General features: G+C 43.2%; 1 protein-coding gene across 1 annotated transcript in view; it reads left to right on the forward strand.

Moving 5' to 3' along the window:
- LOC140391319 (phosphatidylinositol-binding clathrin assembly protein-like) overlaps nucleotides 1–24491 on the forward strand; it is a 170281-nt gene that overhangs the window by 58013 nt on the left and 87777 nt on the right. The window contains exon 6 of the mRNA XM_072475910.1: nucleotides 9666–9777. Coding sequence (XP_072332011.1) covers nucleotides 9666–9777 — 112 coding nt within the window. The remainder of the gene's footprint in view (nucleotides 1–9665; nucleotides 9778–24491) is intronic.

The following is a 24491-nucleotide window of genomic DNA, read 5'->3' on the forward strand; positions in this document are numbered from 1 at the left end:
AATATGGAGCAAGGAGCCAAATATTCTATGCAAATCTCTGGAGACTGCTTTGGTTCTTGGTAATCCAGCCAAATTTCATTGTTGATTTGTTTTAGTTTTTTGGCACTTTCTCCTCTTTAAATGACCAACAGGCCGACTTTTTCTATATTGTTTAAGTTATTGGTAGCAAGTCATTAAAACAGCAAGAAAAAAAATGTACAAAGTGGATTAAAAATCAGCAGTTTGCAGTACTACAGAAACCCAATCTGTTTAATGTTTAGAAAAAATGTCAGTTACAATGTATTGATTTGGATTTTGAAATACATAATGAACAAAATTGGAAATTGAAACATAGTTTTGTTTTGCCAACATAGCAAATGGGCAGATATACTGAGAAACATTTTAGTTGTATGGAGGCTTTCTCACAGTCCTTCTGCAGTCTGGTCATTACAACATTAGATATTGCAGACCAGTTTGCTTCTACTGCAAGCACACTGAGATTTCAGAATTGTGTTGCAGGGAATGTGGAGGAGTCAACATTCAGTTGCAGGTAAATCTATGGATCTGTCAGAAGGTTCGAGTTTATTGGGCCATGATCTTCGAGGAGGTCAAGTTCATAATGGATATCGCCCTCAGCCCTCAAGCCCAATCAGCTTCATTGCCATTGGAGCTCCTAGTTGATGTTCTCGTGGGTCCCAGGATGACTCTGGTTGCATCGGACTATGGGGCAGCGAGTTCTACAATTTCACCACCCACTGCGAGAGGTAGTTCCTCATCATGTGTTCTGCCATTCAATCAGATCATGGCTAATCTCTTCCTGGTCTCGATCCACTTCCCCACCTGTGCCCATATCCCTTTAACTTATTTTTTAAATATCAGAAATATATCTATCTCCTTCCTGAAACCATTTAATGACTCCGGTTCCACCACACTATGGGGCAGCGATTTCTAAAATTTCAGCAGCCTCTGTGAGAGGTAGTTCTCTACTGCCTCTCAACCTATATCCATGATCTCTCGTTCTAGATGGCCTCACAAGAGGGAACGTTTAGTCTATGTTTACTTTATCAATTCCATTTAGTATTTTATATACCTCGATTAGATTCCCTTTCATCCTTCTAAACTCCAGCGAGTATAAGGTCAAACTGTTTAATCTCTCCTCATAAGTCAGCCCTTTCATCCCCGGAATCAATCTGGTGAACCTCCCCTGAACTGCCTCAAATAAGGAGACCAAAACTGGACACCATATTCATTTGTGGTCTCACCAACACAGTATACAATTGCAACAGCATTTATCTACTTTTATACTCTAGTCCTTTTGCAATAATCGCTAACATTCATTTGCCCTTTTTAATTACATGCTGTACCTGCATACTGATTTTCTGAGATTCATGAACAAAGGCACCCAGATCCCTCTGCCCAGGCGCATCTTGAATCTGTATTCCTTTTAGATAATTTACCTTTCTATTTTTCGGCCAAAATGGATAACCTCGCACTCATCTGCATTAAACTCCATCTGCCAAACTTTAACCAAACCCCCAAGCCTATCTATATCTGCCTGTAAAATCTTTATCTCCTCTTCACTGCCTGCTTTCCAACTTATTTTTAGTATCATCCACAAATTTTGCTATGTTATACTCAGTCCCTGCTTGCAGATCATTTAAATAGATTGTAAACAGTTGAGGTCCGAGGACTGACCCCTGGTTAAGGTTTGTCAGCCAGAGAAGAACCCTTTTATCCCAACCCTCTGCTTCTGTCAGTCAGCCAATCCTCAATCCAATCTAGTACTCTACCCCCCAGTCTCCTGTGATCTCACCTTCTGGATGAGTCTTTTATGCAGCACCTTGTCAAACACCTTCTGGAAGTCTAGATAAACCACATCCACAGGTTTCCCATTACCCATCTTGCTGGTTACATCCTCAAAGTATTCAAGCAAGTTTGTCAAGCATGACTTGCCCTTGATAAAACCATGCTGACAATGGTGAATTGAGCTTTGACTTTCCAAATGTTCGGTCATCTTCACCTTAATAATTGATTCCAGCAACTTCCCCATCACAAGAGGTCAAGCTAACCAGTTTAGTTTTTGTGCCTCTCCCTGTCACATTAGCTTGTTCCCAATCCACCGGGAGCCTTCCAGAATTCAGGGAAATACCATAACTAATGCATCCACTATCTCCACTGCCACCTCCCTTAATGCACTAGGGTGCAGGCCATCAGGTCCCGGAGACTTATCTGCACTTAAGTCACATCAGTTTATTCAATACTGATTCCTTAGTGATGATTATTGCACCAATTTCCTCTGCGTTATCTGTAGTTTTTGGAAATTTTTAAATATTTTCTACCGGGAAGACCGAGGCAAAATATTGGTTCAGTGCCTCCATCATCTCTTTGTTCCCCATTATTACCTCACCAGTATTGTCCTCTAATGGGCCAACATTTACTTTAGCTATTCTCTTCCTCTTTATATACTTTTCTGCTAGTTTCCTTTCATAGTTCATCTTAGCTCTTTTTGGATTTTATTTTTTGTATCATAAGAACATAAGAACTAGGAGCAGGAGTAGGCCATCTGGCCCCTCGAGCCTGCTCCCCCATTCAATGAGATCATGACTGATCTTTTGTGGATTCAGCTCCACTTTCCGGCCCGAACACCATAACCCTTAATCCCTTTATTCTTCAAAAAACTATCTATCTTTATCTTAAAAACATTTAATGAAGGAGCCTCTACTGCTTCACTGGGCAAGGAATTCCATAGATTCACAACCCTTTGGGTGAAGAAGTTCCTCCTAAACTCAGTACTAAATCTACTCCCCCTTACTTTGAGGCTATGACCTCTAGTTCTGCTTTCACCCGCCAGTGGAAACAACCTGCCCGCATCTATCCTATCTATTCCCTTTATAATTTTTATATGTTTCTATAAGATAACCCCGCATCCTTCTAAATTCCAACGAGTACAGCCCCAGTCTACTCAAACTCTCCTCGTAATCCAATCCCCTCAACTCTGGGATTAACCTAGTGAATCTCCTCTGCACACCCTCCAGCGCCAGTACGTCCTTTCTCAGATAAGACCAAAACTGAACACACTACTCCAGGTGTGGCCTCACTAACACCTTATACAATTGCAGCATAACCTCCCTAGTCTTAAACTCCATCTCTCTAGCAATGAAGTACAAAATTCCATTTGCCTTCTTAATCACCTGTTGCACCTGTAAACCAACTTTTTGCAACCCATGCACTAGCACACCCTGGTCTCTCTGCACAGCAGCATGTTTTAATATTTTATAATTTAAATAATAATCCCTTTTGCTGTTATTCCTACCAAAAATGGATACACTCACATTTGTCAACATCCTTTTGCTGAACCTTAAAGTTCTCCCAATCCTCCAGTTTACCACTAGCTTTTGGAGCTTAGTATGTCCTAGTTTTTTGCCTTTATGCCTTCCTTGACATCCTTTAGCCATGGAATATTTTTCTCTCTTTTCTAATTCTTCTTCCTCTCAGGAATGTACTTTAATTGAGTGGTATTTAATATCTCCCTGAACATCCGCCATTGTTCCTCAACTGTCCTACCTTCAATTATCTGTGCCCAGTCTACTTGGGCCAACTCCTTCCTCAAGACTGTATAATTTCCTCTGCCCAATGCCAAAACTCTAGTATGGCATTCTGTCTTCTCTCGCTTGATCTGAATTTGAAATTCTAGCATGGGTCACTCCTTCCAAGAGGATCCTTAACGCCAAGACTATTTATCAAACCTTCTTCATTATATAATACTTGTAGTTGTTTGTGGAAAGCTGGATCGTGTGGAAGAACAACAAGAATTGGGAGTTGAGGTTCAGCAAAGCAGCAGTTGAAATTGGTAAGGCTATTAAAAGCTAATGGAATACTAGGCTTTGTGGCCATAGACAAAAGTCAAGCTGTGATGGTGAGTTAAAGCAAGGGCTTAATATTATGTGCTACTTTGAACTTGACTGTAAAGAAAGGCTATTGAGCCAATCGAGAGGGTACAGTGCCGGGATACAATCATGAGGAACTACAATGAAGAGTTTGAAAAATTGGTGCTGTTGTCAATAGAGAGAAGGAAGTTGAGTAAATAAAAACAGATGGCAGGAGGAACTTGTTTTTTAAACAAAGACAGGACTATTGGCTAGCTGTGGAAACATACTGCGACAATATAATAGTTCACATAAGTGACTTAGGAAGCCAGAATAAAAGAACTGGACAGGTCATTGAGATTTAAAACAACTGCTTGTGTGAAGGATGCATGCCAATATCGATTAGTTGGACCGAATGGACAGTTTCCTATTGTGGAGACAGAAAAGGGAATCTGAAGGCTCAGAATAATTGTTCAGCTCTTTTTATCCCTTTCCATTTCTGTTTTGATTTCTAGATTTGGTCTCCACTCTAATTTTTAAAGTGTTCACATTTGTCTCCACAAATCTGTCCCCTGGTATTGCTCACAGGTGCCCCCTGAAACTCGGGCAGTACAGCACATATACTGGAGCAATATCTTCAGAGTATTGCACCTTTTAGTAATGAAAGATGCAGACCCAAACACATTAATGCTTTATCTATGACAGCACAAAATATTTATTTTGTTCACCCGATTCCTCATGGTGAATTTGTAATTATATTATAGTGAGTCCCCTCCTCTCCCTTCAAAATCACTTTGTAAGTGTAAGCGGTGATTCCAAAATATTTTTCACTCCGTTCTAATTTTTTGAAGTTGTCAATGATGTAACAAGTACATTCTCTGTCTTGTCACCTTCTTTCACATGGGGCATGTTGGCTTAATGGTAATCTCAATGTGCTGGTCAATAACTGAAAAAGACATTCATTCAAATCCTATCATTGTATCTGTTTAACTTCAATTCAAATTCAATTAGTTAAAATGAAACTGGAATAAAAAGCTAGTATCAGTGTACTGGGTTGTCATTTAAAAATGCATCTGGTTCACTAACATCTGCCATCCTACCCTACCTGACCAAAATGCAACTCCATCTGGATTATGTGATTCCAGAACCACAGCAATGTTCTTAATGTTTTGTTGTGTTCAGGGTCTGGTCTGGGTTCTTTGGAGCTTGTCTATTCTCCCAATGTAAGCTGCTTGGGATTGCAATTTGTTAAAACCGTTCTTATTTATACAACTACTTACACGCATTAGGACCTCAACATGAGCTTGGAACATCTGTTTCCTTCAGATCTGTTTTTTCCTTCGTTCATGAGGCGTGGTGGGGGAGCGTGGAGAGGGAGTGGATGTTTGTGGATGGGTGCCAATCAAGCAGGCCTGGAAGGTGTCAAGCTTCTTGAGTGTTGTTGGAGCTGCACTCATCTAGCCAAGTGGAGAGTATTCCATTACACTTCTGACGAGCCTTGTAGATGGTGGATGGGCTTTGAGGGGTCAGGCTGTGAATTAATTTCTGCAGAAATCCTAGCCTCCAACCTGCTCTTGTAGCCACGGTATTTATATGGCTATTCAAGATGAGCTTCTGGCCAATGGTAACCCCCAGAATGTTGATAGTGGAAGATTCAGCAATGGGATTGCCATTGAATGTCAAGGGATGAGGTTATTGCTTGGTACTTATGTAGTGCGAATGTAACTTGCCACTTGTCAGCCCAAGCCTGGATATTGTCCTGATCTTGCTGCATTTGAACATGGACTGCTTCAGCATCTGAGGAGTGGTGAATGGTGCTGAATATTGCGCAGTCATCAGCGAACATCCCCGTTTCTGACCAATTGGAAGGAAGATAATTGATGAAGTAGTTGGACCCCGGACACGTCCCTGAGGAACTCCTGCAGTGATGTCTTGCAACTGAGATGAGTGACCTTCAGTTGCCACAACCATCCTCCTTTGTACCAGGTATGACTCCCATCAGTGGAGAGTTTCCCCCCTGATTCCCATTGACTCCCATTTTGTTGGCTCCTTGATGCCACACTTGTTCAAATGCTGCCTTGATGTCAAGAGCCGTTACTCTTTGCTCACCCCTGGAATTCAGCTCTTTTGTCCATGTTTGAACTAAAGCTGTAATCAGACCAGGAACTGAGTGACCCTGACGGAACCTAAACTGAGCATCAAAAGAGCTTGTTATTGCTAAGCACTGTTGATGACCGTTTCCAACACTTTGATGATCTAAGTAGACTGATGGGGTGGTATTTGGCTGTATTGGATATTCATATACAAGACCTACCTGGGCAATTTTTCACAGTCGGGTGTTATAGCTGTACTGGAACAGCTTGGCTCGGGCTGTGGCACGTGTCGAGCAGAAGTTTGCCACAATGTGTCTGGGCCCTTGGACTTTGCACTATCCAGCATCTTCAGCTGTTTCTTGATAGCGGGTGGAGTGAATCAAATTAGCTAAAACTGGCATCAGTGATGCTGGGAACCTCTGGATCATCCACTCGGCACTTCTGGCTGAAGATTGTTGCAATGCTTCAGCCGTGTCTTTTGCACTGAATTACTCCTCATCATTGACGAGGGGATATTTGTGGAGTCGTCTCCTCCAGTGAGTTATTTAACTTCTATCACCAATCCTGACACAATGTGGCTGGATTGTAGAACTTCGATCTGATCCATTGATTGAATAGTTCTATCATTTACTGCATATGATGTTTGGTGCGCAAGTGGTCCTCATTTCAGAAATATCTGGTGCTGCTCCTGGCATTCCCCCCTGCTCTCTTCATTGATCCAGGGTTGATCCCCTAGCTTGGTGGTAATGGTAGAATGAGGGTGTGCCAGGCCATGAGATTATAGATTGTGGCAGACAGCAATTCTGCTGATGGCCCACAATGTCTCATGGTTGCCCAGTCTTGAGTTGCTGGATTTGTCCGAAATCTATCCCATTCAGCATGTTGGTAGTGCCATACACCATAATGGATGCTATCCTCAATGTGAAGATGGGACTTCATCTCCACAAGAACTGTGCAGTGGTCACTCCTACTGATACTGTCATAACAGATGCATCTGTGGGAGGCAGGCTGGTGAGGATGAGGTCCCATGTGTTTTTTCCTCTTGGTTTCCTTGCTACCAGCCACAGACCCAGTTTAGCAGCAATGTCCTTTAGGATTCGGCCAGCTCCGTCTGTACTGGTGCTACCGAGCCACTCTTGATGATGGACATTGAAGTCCACCCCCCAGAGTACATTTGCGCCCTTGGCATCCTCAGTGCTTCCTCCTCTTGTACTGATTCATTAGCTGAGGGGGGAGGTACATGGTAATGGTAAACAGCAGGAGGTTTCCCGGTCAATTTTTGACCTAATGCCATGAGACTTCATGGGGTCCAGAGACAATGTTGAGGACCCTCTAGGAACTCTCTTCCAACTGTATGCCACCCTTGCCATCACCTCTGCTGGGTCTGACCTGCCAGTGGGACAGAATGCACCCAGGGATGGTGATGGTAGTGTCTGGAACATTACTTGTAAGGTATGATTCCATGAGTGTGACTATGTCAGGCTGTTGCTTGATAGTCTGTGTGACAGCTTTCCCAATTTTGGCTTAAGCCTCCAGATGCTCATAAGGAGGACTTTGCAGGGTCGACAGGTTGTGTTTGCCATTGTCAATGCTGGTTTGTCTGTCTGGTTTCATTCTTTTTAGAGTCTTAAAGCGGGTTGATAAAGTGGCTTGCTAGGGCATTTCAGAGGGCATTTAAGAGTCGAGCACATTGCTGTGGATCTGGAGTAACATATAGGCCAGACCAGGTAAAGGTGGCAGATTTCATTCCCAAAAGGACATTAGTGAGTCAGATGTGATTTTTCATGACATGCAAACAATGGTTCCATGGTCATCATTAGATTTTTAATTTCAAAAAGTCTTGTGCTCTGTGTCTGAATTTGGAGTTGCCAGCCTGTTTGATTCATTGCTTTTCCTTGCACTGTATTCACCCTCATTCAAGGTATTATTAGTTTTTTGCTTCAGCTGCAAAGCTGGAGATTGTGTGCTCAGTCTCCTTCCCATCACCAATTCAGTGGTGAGAAGGCATTTTGTAGCGGTGAGGTTCTGTAACTCAATAGAGCTAAATTAAGATCTTCATCCTTCTTCATCAAGTCTTTGATACTTCATGCATCTCTCAGTTTCTCAATTGCTGGAGGATAATGAGGCGGGCTGGTTATGTGAATGAATCTGTAATTCTTTGCAAAAGTTAGGAATAATGCATGAGCAAATTGCAGCCCATTATGACACCACATGACATCACAATGTCTAGATTGAATTACTTCTTCTGCTGTGATGCACAATTTATTAATTTTAATCCACCATGAGTAGTAATCAACGATCATGAGGAAGATCTTGCCTTTGAACTCCAATAAATCCATTCCTAGGCAATCCCACAGCTCTGATGGAAAAGTACAAGGTAATGGTGGTTCTTTTTGCCCTTGCCTGTTTGCTGTACACATAAGACACTTGGAAATAATTTATTCTATAGAACAAGTAATGCTTGACCACCAAACTAATTGCTGGGCTTTCCTTTAACATTTTGTTATTCTGAAGTGACCTTGATGAAGTCTTTGAAGAATATCGAACTGAAATGTTCTTGGATGACCACAATGATGTTAAAAACTAGGGGATCATCAATGATTGAGGTGCTTTCTCTGTTTGAAGGACTCCTGGAGTACTGGATTGAGGAGGATTTCTTCAATGCAGTATTTTTTATCTGGACACATTTGTCATCTTGTTTCTGTGCAGTAGTTGATAGGACAGTTGACCCTTTTAGTATCCACAGGGGTTATAAACAAGAAGGTGGTTTGCTACTCGCTTCTTGAAGGGGCAATAAATGTTAAGCCAGTGACCCCCATATGCGAATGAATATCTTTTCTCTTAAATATCCTTTTGCATTTATGTTTTATTTCTCTGTTGCCTGCTCACGCTTGTCTGCTAGTTCTCCCTTCCTGGCACCTGTGCTCTTTGTCTTGTGCACTATGTATATTTGTTTGCATTCTGTCTCTCATTAGTTTATAGTTTATTAGGGGTTTTATCACAAATCTAAGAAATGAGAAGATGCATCATTGAATACATTTGAAGTCCTTATTTTGGATAATGGGAATTTTACTTACTGAATAGTAGGGAAGTTTGAGGCGGGGGGGGGGGGGGGGGGGGAGGGGGGGAGGGTGTGGAGAGAGTGAGAGAGAGAGAGAGAGAGAGAAAAACATTTTTCAGAAACCACATTGAGGAATTTGTGAGATTTGAGGGTCCAGATTGCACAATTTTGTGATTTTTGCACTCTTCACTCGGTGTTGTGCCATTTAACAATGAGCATTTTAATCACCCATCCCTCGTTTTCAATTAAATATGAACCCTATTTATTGAATTTGCAACACAAAAGCTTTTAGTTAGTCAGTTGATGTAGATCTGATCTATTTTCATGATTGTAAGAATATAAATGTGAAAAATTGGTTGCAGTTTTGAAATCTAACTTCAGATACTTTTATGCTAATGAGTGAATATCTAAACAGAAAATACATGATGTACATGAAGTGCAGTAATTTTTGTAGTTTTCTTAATCGTGTTGCAAAAATATGTTTAAAGCTTAAGTTTGATAGCCTCAAATTATTGCCTTCGTCCGAAATGGATTCCTACCCAAAAAAAAACAATACTTTACAGACTGTAGTCCTATTAATTTAAGAATTGCAGAAACAGCTAGAGAATTGTCTCAAGTGGACAATATTTTCAATGTGATGAACCTGAATTTCTTTTTGTTTCACAGGTCAGTGCCAATGAGCTCACAAATGGGGTGATCAATGCAGCTTTCATGCTTCTATTCAAAGATGCCATTAGACTTTTTGCAGCTTATAATGAAGGGATCATTAACCTATTAGGTAAATTTATTCTTCTTTGGTTTGAGAAATGCAAAACTAACCTTATGGACACCAGATTTGAAAATAATTTGATTGTTGCTGACATGCATTTCATGCGAGATTTTGTAGTTGAAATGATTTGTATTTGGACTGTTTGTTTTGTTATTGATAAATTATTATTCCGTTTCTGGAATGTGCCATCCTGTGCATTTTTAAATATTTTTTTTAAAACAAGAATTTGAGGGAAAAATATGAATATGGTCAAGGAGCAGAACAGAAATCTTGGACAAAATTTTCCAATTTTTTGGCAGAGTGGCACAGTGGGTGGGGGAAAAAAAACGTGGAAGCCACCAGCCCCTATGGTGACTTCCATCGCCATATCATCATTCAAACGATAGTTGAAAAAATTGAAGCGATGGGTCCCACAATGTAACGCAGATCGGGCTGCCCTTTTTAAAGGCTGCCTTGATACAAAATAATTCCCACCCGGCCACATCTTTACATCAGCGTGAAACGCGATTTGGCCCCCCCCCCCCACTAGATTTTGTGATCCCGACGCCGATCTTTTCTGACAAAAACGGGAGCAGAAATCATGCATGAGCTGATTTAAGAACAACAACTAGCTAAACCTCGTAAAAGCTATTTCTGAATGTTCTTTTCTCACTGTTCCCATTTCCCCCACTGCCTCCCCAGCCTGCAAAGTGGACATAGCTTATAAAGGAGCTAAGACATTTGGAAAAATATTTTAACCTATGTGCTTAATCTCTGCCAGGAGATCTGCTGCTTGAAGCTGTTGCCTCTGTTCCTATTGTGACCCCTGGTACAATCCTCCATGCCATAGCAGCCGTGCTCCAGGGTGATTCAATTGAAGCCTTTATGGAAGACTTTGATATAATAAATGCAGAGGGTGTTTTTCTACTGGTGAGGAAGAGCAGAACTTTATCAATATAGGAATAGGAAGTGATGAGTACTCAGAGTGGTGAGTAAGTTGAGCTTGCTATCACATCGAGTGGTTAAGGTGAATAGCGCAGACATATTTAAGAGGAGACAAGAGCAGCATATGAGGGAGAAGAGAATATAAGGTTATGCTGCTAGTTTGATGGGGAGGCTTGTGGAGTGTAAGTACTGTTTTGATCTAGTTGGACTTCTGTGTTGTACATGCCATGTGGTAACAAAGCTACTGATGTACAGGTTATGAATGTTTGCTGGTTGAAATAAAATCCAGATTGCCTTGAAATAATGCAATTTCACTTGACCTATGGCTAAATAAAACCTTATTTGACATTACATTGCATAATGCAATATAAAATAATGCACTATATAAAATATAGTGACTTCTGTCTCTCAACAAATCCTTGGAGAGACTTCCGGTGGTGGCCATGGAGTGAATGGTCACACATTTGTCAGCTCCTGCTTGAGGCGTTTTATTTGGTCCTTTTCCCCGGTTGTCGGGCGGATGCTCTGAAGGAAAAGGGTGCAGGGGTGGTGGAGGAAGACTGCACTCCACCGGTGAATGGATTCATGGACCAGAAGTGGGTTCAGAAGAAAGGAACTGCAAGAGCAAGAAACTCTTTGTGCGACACAGGGAAAGATGGTGAACAGCAAGGGGTCGGCCCTATCAGCCAATGGTCGACGAAGCAATTGGTGGGCTTTCTGAATGAAAAATTTAGTCAGTAGAGGAGGGAGGCTCTGGAGGACCTGGCTAAGGTGTTAGACCCGCTGAGAGCGGGGTTTGACCAGGTGGAGCTGAGATGGAGACCCAGAGCCAGGCAATCTAAAAGGTGGGGGAGCACTAGGAGCAGCTTAGCTCATTAGTGGCTGAGATTGGGATGATGCGGGAGACCCAGAAGCGGCGGATTTGGAAAACCACTTCCGAAGCAAAATTTGAGAATTGTGGGGATGTCAGAGGGCATTGAGTGAGTGGACGTAGGCTCTTATGCACCAAAATTTTGGAGAAGCTGTTGAGTGACAGCCTATGACAGGCCCCTGGAGGTTGAGCGGGCGCACGGTGCTGATGAGCAAGCCGCAGGTGAACGAGCTGCCGAGGGTGATGGTGGTGAGGTTACATCAATTCCTGGATAAGGAGAAGATCTTTGGATGAGCCAGGAAAATGAGGAGATGTACCTGGGAGGGCAAAGAGCTCCGGTTATACCAGGACTGGGTGCGGAACTGCCCAGAGGTGAGCGGGATTTAACTGGGTCAAGACTGCCCTCATTAAGAAGGGGGTGAAGTTTGGGATGCTGTACCTGGCCTGCCTCTGGGTGACCCACAATGGTCGCAAGTATTACTTTCGAACACTGGAGGAGGCAATGGAGTTTGTGAGAGACAATGAGCTGGCAGGAGAAAGAGGACATTGAACTTTAGAGGAGGTGTGAGGGGATGTTGGTTATTCCCTCCTTTTTTTGGGTGGTTTCGTTTTTATTGCTTTTTTGGGAGGGGGGGGGGGGGGATGGTCAGGGGAGAACGTCCTTTCACTCCGGGGTCGTTTTTCTTCCTTGTGGGGTTCTTTGGTGGGACGCTGGAGGATCATGCTGGGTGAGTGCACCTTTTTTCTGTTTTGTGTGTGTGTGTTATGGGAGGAGGCTCTGAGGAGGGTGAATGCATCCTCTTCATCTGCTAGGCTTAGCCTCATTCAGTTTATAGTGACGGTGGTCAGACTGAGCAAGTTTTTTGAGGAGGTGGCAGATAGGTGTAGGCGGTGCGTGGGGGTTCAGCGAATCATGTCCACACGTTTTGGGCTTGTCCGAAACTGGAGAGATTCTGGCGGAGATTCGCTGATGTTATGTGTCTGAGGTGCTGAGGATGAGGTTTGTCCAGAGTCCAGAAGTGGCAATTTTTGGATTGTCTGAAGACCCTGAAGACCCGGAAGTCCAGGGGGCGAGAGAGGCTGACGTCTTGGCCCATGCATCCCTGGTAGACCGGAGATGGATTTTGTTGGAATGGAGGGGCATGTGGTCGCTGAAACCGGGGGGGGGGGGGGGGGGGGGCGGGGGGGTGGTTGAGCAACCTCGCAGAATTCCTTGGGTTGGAAAAACCAAATTCGCCATGAGAGGGACTGTGGAGGGGTTTACCCGGAGATGGAAACCATTTATCGCCTTCTCAAATCGACAGTTAAGAAGTCAGCAGGTTAGAGGGAGTGGGTGTGGGGAGGGGGGGCACTCTGTGGTTTAAAAAAACAGTAGGGAGGGAGGGTGGGGCTGTGGGGTGTTAGTTGTTTGTTTGTTAAGTAATTTCCTGTTTGTTCTCTTTTTGGTTTTGGTTGTGTTTGATGTGCATATGTAAATGCCTGAATAAAAATATTAACAATACAAACAAATCTTGGAGCAGCAGTTACTAAAGACTTGGCATTATAGGCTTAACTATATTCGCCATATGTAAAATCTTTTAAGCATAATATAGCAGAACATGCTTTTGTTTTGTTCTGAACTTAATGAATATAAATAAGTGTTTCATGTATAACACAGGAATTGAATAAGAATCTGCCAATAGATATGCTGTCTGAAAATCACATTACAAGTCTTTATTTTCTGTGCAATCTTCTCAGAAGTGGCTGTCTGGTACTGTATCACGCCATCCAAGTAGCAACTCTTGTGAGACTTGGCCATGAATGTCAACAAGTTTTTGAACTATGATGGTGTTTAAAAGAGTAAAACTTGAGAAATAAGAAATAATTGAAAGAGAAGATGTGCTTGTATGGAAAAAAAAAAATGAGAACCGGTTTGGGCTCAGCTATGATATCCCCATGCAACTTCATTGTTCTGAAAGCAATATTAACGGGCAAGGAATGAGACAAGGTATCTTGTTCTTTTGAGAGCCGACCAATATGGGATGGCCCAATGAATCTTTTGTGCTATAAAATTCTATGACAGTGTCACAACAGAGACTGATCTTGTTAGATGTTCTCGTGCATACACCTCTAGGAGGAGTTGCTGAGTATTTGAGACCAGAAAACCTGCCTGATTCTTTTTTCAAATCAGAAGCGCTAAAACTAATTATTGTATTTGTCGTACTTCCTCGGGCTGTGATCAGTGAACAGAGCATCATAGTAATATTAATGGACGAGTAATCCAGAATCCTGGGCGAATGCTCCGGAAACAGGAGTTCAAATTCCTCTAGCGCTGCTGGGGGGAATTTAAATTTAATTTTAAAAAGGCTAGTCTCATTAATCATGAAACTACTGGATTGCTGTAAAAACCCATCTCGTTATTAATGTCCTTTAGAGGACCAAATCTGCTGTGCTTTTTTATAAATGTTTTATTGAAAATTTTTTCCCAAACAACAATTTTTCCCCTCTTACAAAGCAAACGCAACAATAACAATACAGAAATTTTAAACAATACACAAGTAACAAAACCCCTTTATCTTTGACCTAAACTAACCCCCCCCCCCCCCCCCTGGGTTGCTGCTGCTGGTCATCTGTCTTCCCTCTAACGTTCCCCTAGGTAGTCGAGAAATGGCTGCCACCGCCTGGTGAACCCTTGAGCCGATCCTCTCAGGGCAAACTTTATCTGCTCCAGTTTAATGAACCCCGCCATATCATTTACCCAGGCCTCCAGTCCGGGGGGTTTCGCCTCCTTCCACATGAGTAGGATCCTGCGCCGGGCTACTAGGGACGCAAAGGCCACAACGTCGGCCTCTTTCGCCTCCTGCACTCCCGGCTCTTCCGCAACTCCAAATAGAGCTAACCCCCAGCCTGGTTTGACCCGGGCCTTCACCACCCGCGAAATCACTCCCGTCACTCCCTTCCAATACCCTTCCAGTGCCGGGCATGCCCAAAACATATGTGCGTGGTTTGCCGGGCTCCCACCACACCTCCCACATTTGTCCTCCACTCCAAAGAACCTGCTCAATCTTGCTCCCGTTATGTGTGCTCTATGTAGCACCTTAAATTGAATCAGGCTAAGCCTGGCGCATGAGGAAGAGGAATTTACCCTGCTTAGGGCATCAGCCCACATACCCTCCTCTATCTCCTCCCCTAGTTCTTCTTCCCACTTTCCTTTTAGTTCGCCCACCGACTCCTCCCCCTCTTCCCTCATCTCTCGGTAAATCTCTGACACCTTGCCCTCTCCGACCCACACCCCTGAAAGCACCCTGTCCTGTATCCCCTGTGTCGGGAGCAACGGAAATTCCCTCACCTGTTGTCTAGTAAATGCCCTCACCTGCATATATCTCAAGAAATTTCCCCGGGGCAACTTATACTTTTCCTCCAATGCTCCCAAGCTCGCAAAAGTCCCATCTATAAATAAATCTCCCACCCTCCTAATTCCCAACTGGAACCAGCTCTGAAATCCTCCATCCATTCTTCCTGGGGCGAACCTATGGTTGTTCCTGATTGGGGACCCCACCAGGGCTCCCCGCACCCCTCTCTGTCGCCTCCACTGTCCCCAGATATTCAATGTTGCCGCCACCACCGGGTTTGTGGTAAACTTTTTAGGTGAGATCGGTAGCGGCGCCGTCACCAGCGCCTCTAAACTCGTCCCTTTACAGGACTTTCTCTCCAGTCTTTCCCACGCCGCTCCCTCACCCTCCATCATCCATTTACGTATCATTGCCACATTGGCGGCCCAATAGTAATCGCCCAAGTTCGGTAGTGCCAATCCTCCTCTGTCCCTACTACGCTGAAGGAACCCCCTCCTTACTCTCGGAACTTTCCCTGCCCACACGAAGCTCGTGATGCTCCTGTCTATTTTATTAAAAAAGGTCTTAGTGATTAGTATAGGGAGACATTGAAATACAAATAAGAACCTCGGGAGGACCATCATCTTAATTGCTTGCACCCTGCCCGCCAGCGATAGAGGCTGCATGTCCCACCTCTTGAAGTCCTCCTCCATTTGTTCTACCAACCGTGTCAGATTAAGTCTGTGCAAGGTTCCCCAACTCCTAGCGATCTGAATCCCCAGGTATCGGAAGTTTCTTTCCACTTTCCTTAGAGGCAAGCCTTCTATCTCTCTACTCTGGTCCCCTGGATGTGTCACAAATAATTCACTCTTCCCCATGTTTAGCCTATACCCCGAGAAATCCCCGAACCCCCTCAAAATTCGCATAACCTCTATCATTCCCCCCGCTGGGTCCGACACGTATAACAATAGGTCATCCGCATATAACGAGACTCTGTGTTCTTCTCCCCCTCTAATCACCCCTCTCCATTTCCTGGAGTCTCTCAACGCCATGGCCAGAGGTTCAATTACCAACGCGAACAACAATGGAGACAGCGGGCATCCCTGTCTTGTTCCCCTATATAGTCGGAAATACTCCGATCTATGTCGACAAATCTGCTGTTCTTAACCTGTCTTGGCCTACGCGTGACAACAGCATTATGGTTGACTCTTAGCTGCTTTCTGAAATGGTCTAGCAAGTCATTCAGTTGCATCAAAATGTTGCAGAAAACTGCATGGATAACTGGAGATTGACCTAGGCGCTGGAGCCAGTGAAGGTGCCTTCTACCCAATCAACCCTGCAAAATTGTCCTCCAAAATATCTGGGACCTGTGCCAAATTTTAGAGGGCTGTTTCATGGACTAATTGAGCAACATACCACTCCGGAACATACCATACAACCTGTAGAGTAAAGGGTTAACATCAGAATCATCTGATGCTGATGTGACTATGATGCCAGAAGGTTAAAACTTTGTGTAAAGTACTGGTATTTACAAAGATCTATAAATGAACAAGAATGGCGTTTACAAATAACAGTCGATGGCAGCATTCTTAGACAAACCCGAAAGAAACTCCATCTTGACCTTGAGCGTAACACAAAACAAGGTGCAGTGGACAGAGCTTGAAGACCCAGAAAAACTCAAGACTGCAGACCTCAAAGACCGACAAATTCTTGGAAAAAGGACAAAAAGAAAAAGGTTGAAGACTAGCTCTGGGGCTGGAGCATCCCTCCCTGATGAACTGAATAAGTCTATGCCTGCTTTGAACGGTCAGCCAATGCATTAGTGCCACCCGGTCCAACAGCCCTGGACACGCCCATACCCACTATTACAGCCTCCGAGGTAAGAACTGCCTTCTTGAAAGTAAACCCGCGGAAAGCGACGGGCCCGACGGAGTCCCTGGACGAGCACTCCGAGCCTGCGCAGACCAGCTGGCGAGTGTATTCTCAGACAGCTTCAACAGCTCACTTCTCTGCTCCGAGCCCCCACCTGCTTCAAGAAGACCACCATAATACCAGTACCAAAGAAGAACAAGGTAGTGTGCCTCAACGCCTACCGACCGGTGGCCCTGATGTCTGTTATCATGAAATGCTTCGAGCGGCTAGCCATGAGATGGATCAACGCCAGCCTCCCAGACTGTCTCGATCCATTGCAGTTCGCCTACCTCTGCAACCGATCCACAGCAGATTCCATGTCTCTGGCCCTATAATCAACACGCTAACATCTCAACAACAAGGACACCGATGCCAGACTGCTGTTCATAGACTACAGCTCTGCCTTCAACACCATTATCTCGACAAGATTAATAACCAAACTCTGCAACCTTGGCCTTGACCCCTCCCTGTGCAGCTGCATCCTTGACTTCCTCACCAACAGATCGCAATCTGTCAGGATAGGTAACAGCACCTCCCCCATTATAGTCCTCAACACCGGGGCCCCGCAAGGATATGTGCTCAGTCCTCTACTGTACTCCCTATTCACACACCACTTGTGGCAAGATTTAACTCCAATTTGATCTATAAGTTTGCAGATGATATGACTGTGGTGAGTCATATCTCAAACAACGACGAATCAGACTACAGAAGGGAGATAGATCACTTGGTTGCATGGTGTACCGAAAACAACCTCTCTCTAAATGTTGGAAAGACCAAGGAATTGATCATCGACTTCAGGAAGCGTAAGCACGACACACATTCCCGTCTGCATCAATGGCTCCGAAGTGGAGATGATCGATATCTTTAAGTTCCTGGGGGTCGCCATCACCAACAGTCTGTCCTGGTCCACTCAGTTGATGCAACAGTCCAGGAAGCCCAATAATGTCTCTACTTCCTACGGAAGCTAAAGAAATTTGGCATGTCTGCATCAACTCTCTCAAACGTCTACAGATGTGCCATAGAGAGCATCCTATCCGGCTGCATCACAACTTGGTATGGCAACTGCTCGGTCCAAGATCGCAAGAAACTGCAGAGTGTGGTGAACTCAGCCCAATGCATCACACCAGCTTTACATCCTCCCATTGCTTCAGTTTACACCTCCCGCTGCCTCAGGAAAGCAGATAGCATTGTCAGAGACCCCTCACACCCAGGCTCTGCCCTCTTCCAGACCCTTCCATCAGGCAGACGATACAGAAGTCTGAAGACCCGCTCATCCAGACATTGGCCGTTGAAAAATACCTTTCACTGTACTCCGGTAAATGTGACAATAAATATCACTCAATCATTCCTGAAAATGGGGCAAGTTAAGTGCAGTAGTCCAGATGCCATGCTTGCAGTCTGCAAGAAAAACTGTTGAAGCATAAACGGGTCTAGAACTGAGGATAAGCATGGAATCCACATTGCCGCTCTCCAAACCTTTTCAATAGGCTTAATACTGGAACAGTTAGAATGAGAGATTCTCCATATACAGAACAGTTTCGGGCTTGCATAAGAAGGAACAAACAGATCAGGTAGGTACTTTACTCTGTGCAGTAGGAACTATTGCGAGTCAAGGAGTCTGTTGAAACTTCAAGCTCATATGATGAAGTCCTCTGGGAATTTGATGTGCACGTACTTCAGTGTTCGAAAAAATGTAATCATCGCATGAGCAAAATTTAATCGGAGCAAACAAAAACCTGATGAATGCTTGCTTTCACTCGTTATATCACTTGTGCAGGCTGGCAGAAAATTCTGGCTACGGGATCCTCGGAGGTGAATTAATATACAATTGCAGAGTATTTGGGATGTTAAATGGAACTCTAGCAAATTTCTCGTAACCAAGGCAAGGTTGAACTCTCCCAAAAGCAGTACAGAGCATGACAGACTGAGCTTAGGAAGCAAAACAGAATGGTTGTTTGTGGGGAAAGTGATGTCCCTTGAAAAAGAACGACCAAGGCCATTCAAGATGTCAGACAGAAAAGAAAGAACACATTGAAGCGAAATCCTATGAAATCTGAAAGAAATGTGCCAATGTCTTTGGTGTGGTAGGAGCAGAGTGCCACAACTGTGGAAGTGGAAGAACCACAGAAAAATCAAATAACCTTCTAAGGAGAGGTTAACAAAACAGAAAATATTGAAACATTAAATAGTTGATGGTCACCCCACAGAATTCCAGCTAGATACTGGCACAGGGACTACACTGGAAGTAATAGGTTAGCACTTGACTAGAATAAGATACCAGGATAAAGAAATTATTGAACCCCCAATATGTTAACAAAACCAGGAGTCATAATTATTAAGCAGAAAAGCATGCTTGCAGTTGAGGCTGACTTACAAGGTTGATGACATTGATGAACAGTTCAGTAATGTAGTCAGAAACAAATTTATATCACTACTTTCAGGCTTGGGGAAAGCTGAAGACAAAGTATCATGTAATCCGAGGGTGATTACGAAGCCTATATATGTCTTCATCGTGAAGAAATCCCCTCATCCACTCTTGGGCAAAGTCAAGAATGTGATTGAACACGTTACAGCAAGGAATCATCTCCCCAGGACCAAACTGACAAAATGGTGTTTCGTACCAAAGTCGAATGATTCAGCAAGAATCTGCATGGACTTGACTCAATTAAACAAGTCAGCAGAGCACAAGATCCACCCAGTGCATCAGTGGATAAGCGTCGCCAAATTAACAAAAGGCACCCTCTTCACAAACTTGGATACAAACAATAGCTTTTGGCAGTTGCCTCTGGACAAATAATCTTAATTGTTAACTACTTTCATTACCCCATTTGCTTCTTTATTGTTTTAACAGATTACCATTCGAGATTGATAGATGTTCCAAGGAACAAAGTCTCAGATCCTGGAAGATATAGGAAGAGTAATATGCCATATGCACAACATTTATAAGACACAGTTTGAGGGAAGAATATGACTGTTGAGTAAGAACAATCTTCAAGGTTCTATGGGAAGCAAGGTTCTTTGGGAAGCAGGTTTGACATTGAACAACTATTGTGAATCTGCAAAGCCTATTCTTGGGGCACGTTGTGCAAGCTTAAGGAATTACTGCTGACCTGCAGAAAACCAAGGCGATTAGAGTGCTCCCATAGCCTAGAACCATCACAGAATTACAAAGGTTCCTTTGGATGGTCAACCAAGTATGCAAGCTCCTACCAAACTAGAAGAAATCAACGAGCCATTATGACTGCTAATGAGACAAGGTCGATAGTTGTGTTAAACATGGACCAGCAAAATATTTTTGACAAGGCAAAAACCTAATTTCACTCTATTCTAGTAGATGCAAAATTGCAAACAATTGTAACAGCGGCTGCATCATCTACAAACTTCGGCACTGCTGTTTCATGGTCAAATAGATGGAAAAAGATTTATCACTGCAGTAGCTGGCCCCTTCAAGGGGCATACATCGGGAGGGTCATTTGACCCCATTATCCAATGGGAATCGAGCGCAGGGATCTTAGTGCAGAGCACGGACTTTTGCAGCCAGAGTAGATCCTCGAGCTAGTTGTGAAATACATCGTGAAAGACTCTTTTAAACCATTATAATGCATTATACATATTGACTGGTGGTTGCTAATCTTTCCTTTACTACAATTACGCCTCAAGATCTCTCACGGACACAGAAGAGGTGTGCAACCCACATGGGCTTGTGAGAAGTTCTCTGATTGTCATGGGATTAAAATTTAAACCAGCCACAAACCTTTTGTTACTCTTCTTAGCCTAAAGGAAATTGCAAAAATGCCACCTAGAATTCCATATTTTAGACCAGGACCCATGAGATATGATTTAGTTACTGAGTATGATCAAGGGAAGTACCATATGACTGCAGATCCACTACGAAGAGCACTCGTGGAAGGAGTCAAACTGGAAGATTTAAATTCTGAGGAAGTAGAAGCATATACTTTACTCATTGCTAAATATTTTCTCACCACGGAAAAGACATTACAAGAAATTAAGGAAGCACAACAAATTGACTGATGCACACAAGTAAGAGTTTTTGCCAGAATGGATGGCAGGATTATACTCCCAGCAACCAAGTACTTCATCAATACTTCAAACAGAAAGAAAATGATCTCAATCACTGATGATTTCATTATTTTTATCAACAGACTGATCATCCTAAAAACACTGACTCAAAATTCTAGATGGCATTTTTGCAATTTCCTTTAGGTTAAAAAGAGTAACAAAAGGTTTGTGGGAATAGTGACATGACAAACGACAGTCCAGCAGTCAGTTTGGTGGTCAGGCATTAGTTACTCCATTGAGGACTTAATCATGAATTGCCTTGAGTGTGGATAGCAAGCTGCAGGGAAAACCACTGGCACCCTCCACTTTTCTTTTGAGGCCATGGAAGTGCCTGAAAATGGATTTCTAAGTTTAAAGGCAAAGTTTTCTTTATTGTCGTTGATTACTACTCCAGGTAGTTTAAAGTGAGTAGACTGCACAGCATCATGGTAGGCATAGTGATTATAATCACAAAAAATAATAATCTTGGTGTCCGCTAGTGATCCTCAGTTTGTTCATGAGTAAGAATATGGTTTCATTCATGTATTGCAATCCTGGACCAGAGCACAACAGTGGCTAATATACTGGACAGAAACCCCAATATTTAATTTTAATTTTATAAGACTTGAGTAAAGCTCTCCAGGATGGATTACACGCAAAATAGGGATATAGTATATTAAAACAAACATCACATACAGTATTAAAATATCTTTAATATCACGCAAGACAAATAGTTTACAATTACCCCTAAACAATGCTAATCGATACAGTGACACAATAACACTTAAATGCTATCTTTACTTCTACTCAAACAACAGAACCATCTCCGATCTCAATCCATTTTTAATTACAATTACCAGACCCAGGCATGCTTGCTTTACAGAGATGACCTTTGAGATGGTTTTAAAGAAAAGACCTGAATCCCCTCAGAACCATGCAGAAACTTGAGCTGCATTTCTCAAGAAGCTGCTTCTCCGTTTAGTTTGGTTCACCGTCAAGCCACGCACTGCTGAACTGCTTGGAAGGAAACTGCTAATCTGTCTACAAACATATCTTTAACTGAACTGCATTGAGAGCAGATTCTTGACATCTCCTCACATCCCAATCTACAGCTGCGTTTCTGCAAAATACTTGATATCTTAGCTCCTCCCATTAATTAAATCATCCTAACAAGCTGAAACTCAATGTATCTAATTAACTCCGCAGGGAACCCGCTTTAATCCAAACAAAACTCCATTAGCCCAAGCTTTCGCAATGCCTTAATTGTACCTCTGGCTCCCAAAACCTTTTCAAGCCAGGATTCCTTTAAAACACTACTGCAGCAGTCATACACACACTAACCTAGGTGTTTAACCCTTACTGTGCCAAATACCTATAATACAAAATATCTGAAATTCCTTAATTAATCAGACATGTGACTACTTCACCTAGATATCATGTCAAAGGGAGAAACACAAAGAAGACTTCGAACAATCAAGGAATTGATGAAAAGAGTGAAGATATTAACTTAGCCCTTCGTACAGATCCTTGCTGTTTTTTTTCTAAAAAGGGTTCACGCCATCAGAACTGTTGATGGGAAGATGGCTGCAAACACAGCATCTTACGAGAGGGTTGGGGAGTAGGAGGAGCAACAAAGACAGTCTAGCTTGTAATTTCAATTTCAGGCACTGAGAATGAGACTTGAAAGTGCTACAGCCCATGGCGAGAGTGCGGAAGATTATCAGAAACTAGGCATTGTAATAGAAAGAGCTCCACACTGATTTTATAGAATTGAGATGGATCATGGAAATATCAGAATGAACCAAAGAGCCTTTATCATTGGGAAGGAAACCAGTTGAACCTTGTATATACCATTTAGATTAGGATGGAGGTGAGGAACTAGAAACAAACAATGTAAAATCTACACAAATATTCAGGTGGCAGAGACTCCCATTGAGCAAATAGTGCAGTTAGTTTGTTTTCAACCTCAATGAACTCTGTACCTGATTGTGGAGATTAGTCCGGGCACCACCGGAACTAACCCTGTGAAGTCTGAGAATCTGGCAGGAGATGTAGGAGGATGTGTATTGCAGTAATGAGGAAGTGATCTCGGGGAGTCCTGAACATTGCTTCCAGACCCTGTGAAGACTCATGGGCTGGAAAGTGACTCCTGTTTACCACCTGCTGTTCTCCTTCACTGATGAATCTGTATTCTTCCATGTTGACCACCACTTGAAAGAAGCACTTGAGAGCTGCAAAGGCACAATGTATCCAGGTGGGGAACGTCAATGTCTATTACCAAGAGTGACTTGGTAGCATCACTATTAACCATGCAGGGTGAGTCCTAAAGGAAATATTTGCCTGATTGGGCCTACAGCAGCAGGTGAGTGAAACAATGCGAGGGGAAACCTTCTTAACTTCGCAAATCAAACTGGAGTGCAGGATGCATCTGTCCATGACAGTATTGACAGGAGTTATCATCTTGTAGACACGCAGCCCAATTATGAAAATAGCCTCCGTGTTGTATGGCACTCGTCGTCTTAAGTACCGTGCTGAATGATGTCAGGTGACCATGGCCTTCCAAAATTTCCAATCCGAGCAACAGCTGATGACCTCAATTGTTGGAGTTCTGGTTAAGCCAGTCTTTAATGTATGGCACTACCAACATGCTAAATGGAATAGACTCCGAACAAATCTGGCAGCTCCAAATTTGATATCAATGAAGCACTGCCATCAACAGCAGCAGAATGCATTCAACCAGAATCTGCAATCTCACCGTATGACATCCCTCAATCTATCATTACCATCAAGCTAGGGGTCAATCAGCAAATGAGAGTGTAGAAGAACAAGCCAGGTGCAGCACTAGGCATTGCTAAAAATGAAGTGCCAACTTGGTGAAGCTACAACACAGGCCAATATGTGTTCAGAACAATGGAAGTTGGATGCAAGCGAAAGTGCGTGCTAAGTGATCTCATAAAAATGGATCAGATCACCTGATGTCATGAAAGGTCTTTCATGGGATTTGGGTTTTGCTGGCAAGGCCAATAGAAGGCCCATTCCGAATTGCCCATGGGAAGGTGGTGGTGGTGAGCCACCTTCTTGGACTGCTGCTGTACCTTTGGTTCAGGTATACCCACAGTTCTGTTAAAAGGAGTGCTTTGGTCGTGTGCAATTAAATAAATAACCTGAGTCCTAAAACATGATCTTTAAAACCTCTCAATTCCAACACCAACAACATTTAAAGAAGTTCAACACCATTCCAGACTGTGTTGTCTACTTCATTAGCATCTCATCTATCACCGTGAACATTTATTCCCTCCACCACCAGTGCAAGTAGTGTGTAGCATCTGCACGATGATTGCAGCAACACACCAAGGTTACATTGACAGCACTTTCCAAACCCGAGACTTCTACCACCTAGATGTACAAGGGCAGCAGATGCATTGGAGCATCACATACAAGTTCCCTTCTATCATGCATCATCCTGATTTGGAAATATATTACCGTTCTTTCACTGCCGCTAAGTCAAAATTCTGGACTCCCTTTAACAGCACTGAGTGTACCCTACACCATGTGGACTGCAATAATTCAAGAAGGCTGCGCACTAGCCTCTCGAGGGCAATTAAGGATGGGCTATCAATGCTTGCCTTGCTAGCAATGTTCATATT

This window comes from Scyliorhinus torazame, chromosome 15 (assembly GCF_047496885.1).
Source record: "Scyliorhinus torazame isolate Kashiwa2021f chromosome 15, sScyTor2.1, whole genome shotgun sequence".
NCBI classification, from domain to species: Eukaryota; Metazoa; Chordata; class Chondrichthyes; order Carcharhiniformes; family Scyliorhinidae; genus Scyliorhinus; species Scyliorhinus torazame.